This window comes from Eretmochelys imbricata, chromosome 17 (genome assembly GCF_965152235.1).
Source record: "Eretmochelys imbricata isolate rEreImb1 chromosome 17, rEreImb1.hap1, whole genome shotgun sequence".
In the NCBI taxonomy this organism is placed as follows: Eukaryota; Metazoa; Chordata; order Testudines; family Cheloniidae; genus Eretmochelys; species Eretmochelys imbricata.
The window spans coordinates 4310996-4322628 of record NC_135588.1 but is presented as its reverse complement, the minus strand read 5'-3'; the positions used below and the strand labels follow the sequence as shown (position 1 = coordinate 4322628).

At 42.8% G+C, this 11633-nt stretch overlaps 1 protein-coding gene across 1 annotated transcript; it reads right to left on the bottom strand.

The window, feature by feature from the left end:
- Window positions 1-3253: 3253 nt before the first annotated feature.
- Window positions 3254-11591, bottom strand: GLOD4 (glyoxalase domain containing 4). The gene is made up of 9 exons (XM_077836361.1): window positions 11457-11591; window positions 10788-10837; window positions 9067-9187; window positions 7959-8103; window positions 7613-7749; window positions 6778-6864; window positions 6412-6525; window positions 6234-6320; window positions 3254-5247 (listed from the first exon to the last, which is right to left on the bottom strand). The coding sequence occupies exons 1-9, from the start codon at window positions 11544-11546 to the stop codon at window positions 5182-5184; spliced, it is 897 nt and encodes a 298-aa protein (XP_077692487.1). The 5' UTR covers window positions 11547-11591; the 3' UTR covers window positions 3254-5181.
- Window positions 11592-11633: the final 42 nt, after the last annotated feature.

Sequence of the window (11633 nt, the reverse complement as noted above, 5' to 3'; positions counted from 1 at the left end):
ACTGTATGATGGGGGCTCATTAAGTCAGCAGCTCTCACTCCCCACTATAAGTTAATTGCTATGGCAAAGATTGTGATGACATTAGAATGATGATGCCAAGGACCAAGAAACAGATGAATTCCTCACCATCCCAGTTGCCCTTTTCAGGTACTTGCCCCTCTAAACAAAACACAGGATTACTTCCAAGTGTGTTATTTACAAAACCTTCCATGTGCCTTTCACACATGCAGCACCACGGCTGCTGCTGTAATGGGTAGAATTCCATTTTCACTTTACTTTATAGCAGCAGGTTGGGATGTAGACAGCGGTTGGCCACACTGCTCTTCTGATTCAATGGAACTTTTTCCAACGAGCTTAAACTCATCTACTACAGAAGACAGAACGGTCTTATAGACCAGCCCAGGCTGGGGAATGAACTCTTCCACCAACTAAAGAACCACACCAAACCTCACCATCTTCTGCCCCAAGTGCAAGGTGTATTTCTTTGACCTTGCCCTCTGTAAGAAACCTATAGTAAAGTGGCATGTATTTAATATATAATTGAAAAAAAACAGACACCCAAACCCCACTTCACTGCATGCACTTCTGCCCCTGTTGAGATGAGGAAAGAAGAGACACATGACAAACATCAGTGACTTTGTGCATGACTGGAATGTGTTTAGGCCCAAATCCACAAAAGGTATTTAGGCACCTAATTCCCATTGATTTCAAGGGGAGTTAGGCACTTAAAGACCTTTGAGGATCAGGCCTCCAACTACATTAAGGAGCAGGCTCTAGGACAATATATAGAAGAGTGTACAGAAGGAACTTTGTCATTGGCACGGATGATCACACCCGTTAAATTTATCAGTCATGAAAAGCTGGATTTTAAAATTGAACTGCAGTCAGTGGCAGTCACATTTCATTGTAGTCAAAGTCCAAGTTCAAACAGCAGCCACCTGGTTTGAGTTTAATAATAAGAAAGTCTCCATTTCACTTTCCTGGCTGTCCTGCCAACTGTGTCTTTTAAAAGGTAAATGATACAAAGATAAACCCAGAGCTTAGCCTGAGATTGTTACAGCATCCAACACATTATTAAAATGAACCCACCTCTTTGTTGTGTGTTTGTACAGCACTTAGGAGCCTCGGGCCCTTGTTTGTGGGCACCAGACACCATCACACTGATGTATATAATTTCATACTGGGCTGTGTGAACTGACAGATTGAGATCCAACCATTTGAGAATAAGAGCGAGCATGCTACTCCTGACACTGGGAGTACATTCAGATCCCATTTCAAATACAAAAATTAGAGCCAGATCATTACAGTGTCATGCACAGAGTCTGAAGCTTTGTGTGTGGTTAATGCATCTTCACATCATGTTATGTTTTAGTTGTATGGTATTTGAGGCACTTCAATCCAGGCAGAGCTTTTCAGGCATCTGGCAGCACTGCCTGGCTGAGATAGTCAGGGAATTCTCCTCCCCATTGATTGTTTCAGGTACTCCCCAGCATTGTGATGTCATCACATGCAGGACCCAGGCTGTGACTCACCCTAGAGGCACCACAGAAGGGGGGCTCAGCAAGAGAAGGAGGGGGCTGAGACACCCGGAGCATTCACTTTGCAGAGACAGTTACAGCAAGCTGCTATCTGAAAGTTCACACAACTGTGGAAGTCCATTTCAGTTTAAGAATAGGCCAGCCATTGCTGAGGAAGTCTATGAAACTGTTACCAATAATTCAGACTTAATTGATAAACTACAAAAGCGTATTGGCTTAAACAACACCCTCCATTTGAAAGTGACATTACTATCTGGAAACGTTGCACTTACCTGAGTTAGAAGTGATACTTAAGCTTACTGTACATTGAGGAACTTGATGGAAAATATTGCTATTGTTTTGACTGTATTTGATAGCTTTCCATAGTCAGCTGCACCCTTACTGAAAAGGGTCTTTGACACTATCCCTTTAAAAGTGAACAGATGTAATAGTAGGTTAAGACAATATCCAGCACATGCTCAGAACTAAACAGTTTCAAACTGGGCTTTGAGAATGTCTCAGTGAACAACAGCTGAGATCCAACCCTCCAGAGATAAGTTCGAGCATATTATTCCCAACACCTACTGTATGTTCACAGTCTATTTCAATATGAGCATTAGACAAATCTGTAGTATTAGGCAGAGTGTGAGGCCCAAGGGGTTTGGTGCATTTTCACATCACAATATAAATACAGATGTTTTAACTGAAAGATATTCCAAGCAGTCCTTTCTCCCGTGTAGATCATAGACCTAGACAGGATGATGCAGTGACTTTTAGGGTTCTGATAGTACTGCACACTGCAAGAGAAAAGGTTAATAAGTTTTGTCTTACAGTAGAGGACCGAAATAATTAGAGCCTCGGATTAACTCTTTTGATGTGTGCATTCATGAAAGCAGGTTGAAATAAGAAACCACAGCAAAAGAAATTTAACACACTCCTCTCTACAGCTTCCCTCTTCCAGGCCTGTTACCCATGTACATAGCAGATTATGTTAAACAGTAACTATTACCTGCAAATGAAATGGCAATCTGCACCTGGCAGCTGAGGCAAGCGGAAACATTTACTTCAACAAATATCATTTTTGTTCAAGTGTTTCCTTGTTCTCCAGTATAATTTGCACAGACATAAGCTCCCATGTACTCCAATATAATCGTTAGCCTTAGCTCTGGATACATTAAAGTCAGAGTGTGCATACAATGTAATCTAAACCACACCTAAATTCAAAGCTCCCTCCCCATACTGAATGCCTAGTCTCACGTGTAGTATCAATTACAAAGAAAAAGGACACTATTAAAATAAATTCTTAAGATATCAGGGGTCAAAGTGAAAGACCGGTAACAAACTTAACACTACCACTATTAAAAATTGAGGGGGAAAGGATAGTAACGGGCCCACTATTACTCCAACATTGAGCTACTTTTTCTTTCAAGTCTCTCATTAAAGTTGGTTGTTTTGTTTTAGTTTTACAATTGCTACCTAGTTGAACTGAAAAAAGTTTAGCCCAATCTTTCAGAAACAAAAAAATACCGAGAAGCTGAATGTTAAGTGGCCCCTTTCTGCTTAAATCAAAGTCTAATTTCAAATATTTTGGTGTTTATTATGTTAAGAAATTGGATGAAAGTAAGTGGGTGACATTTGCTTGCTAGTTGATTTTTGCTCACTTGTTTTTGTAACACAAGAGGCTAATTGAACTTTTCCCAGAGAATTATTAAAAACCAGTAAGCATATGCAACAAGTATATTGTAGATATTTATTCAGAACGTGCTGATTCTACAGTTCCATCAGCAACAGCAGGCATTCAAGTCAGTTCAACCCAGAAGACGACAAGTTGTTAAATTAACACACTTAAAGCTAATTTCAAGACAGCTATCCATTTGTCACTTTACTCTTCCCCTCTCCCAAATAATAAAGTCTGACTGGCTCTAGTTTGGAATGTCAAGTGTTTGATGCACTGCAGTTAGCAGATAGATATAATGCAGCTTAAGGTGCATGGAAGCCATAGGACAGACCTAGTCCAATAAGGCCTATCAGGGAATCCTCAGCTTTTCACATTCTCCAAAATAACCTCATTTCCTCTGGCCTGAAAGGATGGTTTGAGACAGAGCCAGGATTTTATGCTGAGTGGGGAAATGGAAGAAGAGTTACACTGGCAGTACAGAGACAAAACACAGCTTTTGAAGAGGTAATGAGCATATTTCTCAGCTGTACCAATGAAGTCACACGTTTTAAACTCTGTATTGGTTCTTCCCAAATCAGTTCCTGCATCAGTCTTTAGAAATTCTGACCCAGGAAACATACTGGTTAATGTGTCTAAAAAAAAGTCTAATTCCACCCATTGATTTTGCCCAGTATTTTAAGGTCTATGTCGCACCTTTGTGTCGTGATGGTTTGAAAGCTAAGAAGCTTGGATTATGTATTTTACCTTCTGTTGATTCAGGCATTTATACTATGCTCATCACGGTGCTCTCATTAGTACTGCAGTGATTTATTTGTTTAATGTTTATCTGGAAAAAAAGATAAGCTATGCTCAAACATTTTAATCATATGCCAGCTAATAGCAACTGAGCTATCCACCTACATTTGGCTTCAGGGAGGTTTTTCTCAGAATCAAAACCTAGATGTCAGCCTTACGGTTTAGATGGGGAAACTGACCTGCATAGCTACAGCAGGACAGCTATTCCACTAAGAGCTAGATATTTATTATTATAATTATGCTAATCAATTTTCCCATGTAGACAAGCTCTCAGTTCCAGATTTAATCTATGTCATAAAAGCACAATACTTGCACTGTTCACAACAAACAGTAGCTAACCAAAGGCTTTTTCTTTTCCATGTGCAGCAGACTGAGCATTGCTAAAGCCACTGACTGTACAAAATGCTCTGTAACATACACAACTAGTCTATTTGTTATTATACCACCATTAATGTTGTCCCTTTCACTTCATGGCAATAAGTTCTGGAGTTGTCCAATACATTTTCCATGAATGGAACCAACCATCAATATAACATTTACTTTATTCTTTAACCTATACTTTATTCTTTAACCTATACTTTGCTTTGAAAGCAAGTATTTCAACACTTCCAAAGAACCTTTTTCCACCAGCTCTGAACCATGAATTTTTATTCGTTTAGGTTTAGCAGCATGAATTATTTGGAAGAGAACTGCTAATTAGAATAAAATACCATAGTTTAATCTAATTAGTTAGTGTTCTGATCCTCCCCCTTGCCAGCGTTCTGTTTTAGCACATGCAGTAAATTCATTCTGGTCTTATTCAGCAGGGTGAATTTGAAATGGAGTTATTCTTCACTCCGAAATCCCTGCAGAAAGATAGCTCAGTACACATCCTGCAATAGATATATGCTACCTAAAATACCGAAAAGATGCAGGTAATGTCTAGGCTAAACTCTGGTCTCTCTCAATCCAACAGGAAAGAGAAAAGCTTGAGAGGGTGTCCTATTACAAGTCCATGACCCCCATGTTATGAAATCAAGTGCTCAATCTGTACATCACAGCACAACAAAACTTTCCCACTTTTCTTCCATAGACTTTTGCAAGGGCATTGCACACTCTCTCACTGAATGGGGACAACATGACTGCAAAACCGGATACATTTTACAGGTGTTTAGCAGCTAAAGGCATCGTTTATGAGACAATTCTCTTCAACTAAGCAGAAGTCTTCTGCATTTTGTGCTTAGCAAACCACTCGTCACTTTTGTCTGCTGCCATCGCCTGTACAAATAGAAGTGAACAATTTGTATAATGATAAAGTTATTAAAACAGGCATTTACAGAAGCAAACACGTCCAGGATTCTGCTTGGGTTAGCGTCAGTCAGTCAACTGGATAACTGCAGTCAGTCAGTCAGTCAACTGGATGACTGCAGTCAGTCAGTCAACTGGATGACTGCAGTCAGTCAGTCAACTGGATGACTGCAGTCAGTCAGTCAACTGGATGACTGACTTATTCACCAATAACGACCAACTCTTAAATTAATCTGTGATTACCTAAAGCAAACAATTCTACCACACTGTAAATGAAAAACAATGCTCTTTGGGAATCACCTCCGGACTTCAGTACAACAAAAGCAACAGACACTCCCTGCAACAATACATGTTAGTTTCAGAAGCAAGTTAAAAAAGGTACGGTGAGCGACTGTCACTGCTGCACCAGATAAATGTATCCGACAAAGTGATTTGGTAAGACACAGGCATGACAGGATCAGTGTCTCCTGCTCTGAAACATCCCTTTTCTTTTCACACTTTTCCTGAAACCGCTTGTCATTTCTGTAGCAGCAGCCCATTATCTTGTGAAGCTGTTCTACTGCACTGAGCTGATTGTAGTTACAACCAACAAGCCACTTTCCACTGTTACTTAGGTTGATTTGTAACTGATACTTTGCACTTCTAGCATCGTCCATTCCGCAGCCCCCTCTGAAGTGAGGAGCAACACCCAAGTGGCCACCACAAGAACAGGGAAGGAAAATTCTTTCCAGGATACAGAGGCAAACCCCCAAAGCTATTTGGGATTTTTAGCATCTGAAGAACTGCACGAAGCACTCATCTGAAAGACCCCTTTAGAACTCAGTGTAGCTGCCTTTGAAGGACTGGAAAGGCACTGGACCGTGTTGGGATTTTAAAACATACAGGTAGTCTATGCATTTCTATCCTGATGCTCCAACCTCTCCACCAACAAACAATACAGAGAATATATTACTTACATCATCTAACAGCTTGTTGCCATTGGGATCCATCTTGGAAAGCTCTCTAAATGCCTCATCTCCTACAAAGCAGATTTCATGGTTGTCCTAAACCAGATTTAACAGGAGAGAAAGTGAAATTGCCTGAGGGGGAGACTGAATTAAAGTTTATTCTGTCTCTATTTCAAACATCACTCACGGGATCAGCCAGGATAACCACTTGCACTGTTGCTTTTCCAGGGGTGTCCAAGCTAACTAGGGGCGTTAAAATCTTCTGCTTCTCCTTCTTCATCAGTGCTTCAATGTTTGGCAACTTAAAAACAAAGAGTGAGCTGAAGGTCAGTTGTGTCATATCAGGCTGTGATCATTTACTGTACCCAGTACTCACATCTCCATCACATTCTCACCAAGAGAAAGTTAAACACAACTTTCATTTGATGTTATCGTCTTGTTCACATAGTGACGTGAGACCTTCAAGTGGCTATTGGTATTACCATGAGTCACCCTCCACATGGCCAGCCCTGGCAATATGGGAAAGGGCCAGAGGAAGAAGGAAATCAGTTACCTCTTCCTTTGGGCAAGAGAAGGCAATCCGCCCAAAAGCTGTGGCATGATTCACTGCTCCGCCAATGCCCTGCAGCTCCAATTTACACTGAAAGAGAGGGATTGAAAGAGTCTAGCTTGCAGGGAAACTAATCTGAAGACAAAAAAAGAATTCATACAATTTTTACTGCATTTTTGCATGCATGCCAATCAGCGTTACATAATAAGCTAATCATGTCAAAGCCACATATGCTTATTTCCCAGTGCATTAAGGTAGTAGTGACCTCTGTCACCTTATTTGAAACAGAGGCTGTACGCAGATACAAAAAACAAAAGCAGAATGATTCACCCTGAGTATTTGATAAATTTAGTCTGACTGCAAATTACTGAATGGATAATCTCATGTTCATGTTAACCTCTCTGTAGAAAGAGCAGCTAGGGCCCCGATTTCCCTTTTCACTCAAAATTACCGTATTTCACGGTATCTTAACCTTTATGCCTCTTTCCTGAGCAGTTGCAGCTGGGGTTCTCATTTTTATATGGCTATTTGCTTGCTTTAAAGAAAGGTCCTACATATGAAATGAAGCATGGGCATTATTATGCCTATACTTTAAGTCTTTTAGATTAAAAGTTAAGAGCAAAACTACTAACAAATTTGACAATTCCACCTTTTTACAGTATGTGCTTAGCAGGGAGGCAGGATGGCAGACACACTGAAAAAGCAAACATTTAGAAGTTTAGAGAAACAGCTGTTCTCAGTAAGATTGATTTATTTATTTAAGGTTCGGTCATTATGAAATGAACCAATCCCACAACATACTATTTTCAAAGAATGGTCACTTCTCTAAATGACTAACCTGGTTATCTGCATAGCCTAGCAAAGCCCTTTGCTTTTCCTCATTCGTCTCATAAATTTTCATTCCCAGCAGATCAGACCAGTAGCTAACAGACTTCTGCAGGTTCGAGACTGCCAAAGTTACTTTTAGCACGGGATCTGCAAGATTGTAATAGTTTCCTATTAGTGGTGTGTATGTTGTAGTTTTAAACTCTAGGTTTTTGTGCTCATGATAATGGGAAACCAATAGCAACAACATGAGGCAGGCACACTTTCCCATAAATCTTGGACAAGCCAGATTTGCAACCTCTTCTGATGTTCCAGCTCTCAGTCTCTGATGACAAGAGAAAAGGGTGTGTGCGCGTTACCTTGCTGTGGTTGTTCTTTGTCTTCCAGGTAGAACTTGTATCCTCCTGGGGCTTCAGTTTCAAATATACCCTTTGCAACTTCTTTGAGTGGCCATCCCATCTTCCTGGCATTGCTCACTGCCTGGCTGGACATAAGAGTCATGCCCTAGCAAGGATACAAAGCACAAACATGCACCGATACACCTGTGCAAAGATGCACCAACACCATCTTTTTGGTCAGCTGATAGATCTCCAAGTATCAGCACAGAATCCTAATCTTCATCCATTGCCAGGAACAGAGCAATCATCTATGTAGTCTCTGCTCTATACCCCGGGGTAAAACACCTACTGGTGTCAAGGAAACCTCAACAGCCCAGATACTGGTTCCTTGCCCCCAGCTTTTCAATTATCTTCCTCCAAGAGAAAGCGGAGAGAGGGGGCAATAATTACACAAGTGGTCTGTAGTAAGAGTTGGAGCTATCCTGAACAAGGGTCTAAACAGCCTCTGAGAGGCTGGTTATCTTGCCTCTACAAAAACAACTCTGTCTGTAACACCTCTTACACAACAGGGAAATATGAAGCAGAGAGATGGAGTTTAATAGGCCAGATCCTGGCTCTACCGGTTTTTGCAGAGCTCACCAGAACAGCACTGACCAACTGGGTTTTGCAGAGGCAGTGGCCAATTCAAATCCAGAGTTCTGCCACCTTAGAGAAGAGTAGCTTCCATGAACATCCATCCATCTCTGACTCCGGGGGGAAGGAGAGAAAGTGAGTTCCTCCTTGGCTGGAAGTCCAGGGAAATAAAAGGGATGCTGCAGTTCTCCAGAATGATCTATCAGAAAGCTCCAAATTTTGCTGTCAGTGAGGTGGGGAGTGAGGGGCTCCCTAGAACAAATACAACTGCACCTCCCTGCCCAACTGCAGCATGAGCACAAAGCACCTCTCCCCACTTCCTCTTCCATGCACAAAAGACATGCAAACAGCACCTGCAAGACTCCCCTCAGGGAACAAAAATGGATAGGGAATCAAACAGTATCAGGAAAGCGCATCCAAGACAGTCTGAATGGACTCCGAGCCAAAAAGCTCACAACAAGAACAAAAGAACGTTAGGACAGCAAGTGATATTTACCAGAAAGTCACTGCCGAGTCGATACTCTCCAACTCCATAATTGTAGGTCAACTCTGCAACAAAGTGATCATCTTCGGGCCCATAGCCCACCATTGTTTTGCTCCACTTTCCATCATAAGGGCTAGGACAACCATCACATTTATTTGTAGTCAGTATCAGACACAAACAAACAAACCCCCCACACAAGTAAGAAGTGCCTCCGGACAGGAACTGCATTACCAGTGGTCCAGCTAATCCAATATCCTACCCCTGACACCAATCAGTGCAGATGCTTCAGGGGAAAGTGCAGAAACCCATACCATACAAACTTTTATACAATACTATATCACTGAAAGAGCATGCCAGTCGGTGCCGACTTCATGTCCTCAACCATGAAAGGATCCTTATAGTTTTATCCTCTCCTATCTAGTTTCTTACGTAACAGCAGATGCAGCTCTCCTACAAATAGTCTAATTTTGTTTTGAAATTTACTAAACTATTTGCTTTGATAATATCTTGCACCAGCAAGTTCCACTGGTTAATTATTCACCATATAGAAGTCATTTTTTTAATATGAGTTCCGGCTAACAGGAGGAGCCGGCACTATGACTAAGGGATTCCCACAAAGTGTGATAGAAAACAGTAACTTTCCAGTAAGTTCTTAATTTAATTGATTCCAAGGCCAGAAAGGGCCATTGTGATCATCTAGTCTGATCTTCTGTAAAACACAGGCCAGGGAACTTCCCCAAAATGATTTGTAGACCACAGCTTCTAGCAAAACATCCAAACTTGATTCCTCTTGTGGAGGATCCACCACAACCCTTGGTAAATTGATCCAGTGGTTAATTACTCTACTGTTAAAAATGTATGCCTCATTTCAAGTCTGAATTTGTTTAGCTTCAACTTCCAGCCACTGGATCATGTTATACCTTTGTCTGCTAGACTGAAGAGCCCTCTGTTATCAAATACTTGATTCCCATGTAGGTACTTATGCACGATAATCAAGTCACCCCCTTTACCTTCCCTGCTAAGCTATGTTAATGTGTAACTAGGAAGGCACAACTGCACAGCCATCCAAAAGAATGATTAACAGTAGTTTTCATATGATTTGATCCATAATTTGATCCATAATCCAAGCATAGGAACTGCAACTATAGTGCAAGAGCTAGGATAAAATTAAGTGCCCTCAAGGTTCATGTTTCAGAGCATAAGCAGCTCACCAGGTGGAGTCAAAAAGCTATTTCCTCATCCTCATATAGGCAAATTGTAAAGTTAGACAATATATTCTAAGCTCTTTCTTTCTGAAAAGAAATGAAAGGCCACTGGCGGTAGCAGGATATTTTATTTTAACGGATTTATTTTGACTTAAGATAATAAGATGCCTACCCAAGGCACTAGGCTTCCTAATATAATTTACAAACACAATAAAATAAAATCCCAGAAGCATGAAATATAATTTCCATTCAGGAACCAGTGGCTCAGATCAAAGGTATTTAGGCATCTAACTGCCTTTGAAGATCTGGGCCTCCATGACTACGTAGACTGTTGATCTGCCATGGCAACGCTTATGTTCCAATGTAAGCACCACTGACGCAAGAAGATACATTCTTACTTCCTTCAAATGAAATGAGCAATGCTTAGGAAGCATGCTCAAGGGTCTATAAGTAAGCCCATTTGGTTAGTCAGCATCTGCAGATGTTTTAGTTTAGCTAAAGATTACAAAGAGAAATAACGGTACATACCCATTACAAGTAGCTTTGCATCCTTCCTCAAATTCTTCATGTCTTAGAATCTGGCAGATCGAACACATGCAACAAATAAAGCCTACTTAGTCCTTAACGGGAAACAGACCTAAGCACACCCCAACAGAACGCTTAGGGCACATCCGCCTCGTGACAAAAAACCCGGGTTTGCGGGGCTAAGAGTAGCAGCGTACACGTTCAGACGCAGGCTGAGCCCGGGCTCTGGGACCCCACAGAGCGAGAGCGTCCCAGAGCTTGAGCTCCAGCGTCTTCCTCACCACTGAGCAGCCCGACAACCTGAGGGGAGTCAGCGGGCACAGGCCAGGCGCGGGTGTTGAACTGCAGCGCGGACACGCTCGCACGGGGCGGCCGCCCGCTGTGGAGCCGGGCTCTCAAACTTCACGGCACCGCGACCCCCCCGCCCCCGGACAACGGGGTCACTCCATGACCCGGGGGGCGGAGCCCGAGCCCCGCTGGCCCGGGGGGAGGGGGGCGCGGAGCTCGGCTTCAGCCCCGGGTCCCAGCAAACCTAACGCTGGCCCTGGCGACCCACGGAGCCGCGCAGCGCTCCCCGCGCCGCGCCCCCCCGGCCACAGAACGGGGCAGCGGGTGGGGGGCAGCGGCGGGCCGGACGCAGCTAGCTGAGGGCCCCCCCGCCCGCTCACTCACCCTCATGCCCAGCAGCTCGCGGTAGAAGCGGACGCTCTGGCCGCGGTTCCCCACTTTGAACACGAAATGCAGCGCGCGGCGGACTCCCATTTCCGACTTCGGCCCCTACTTCCGGCGCGTGGCGATGACGCAAACCTCCCAGCCGCGGCCGAGTGAGGGAGCCGCGGAGGGTCACGT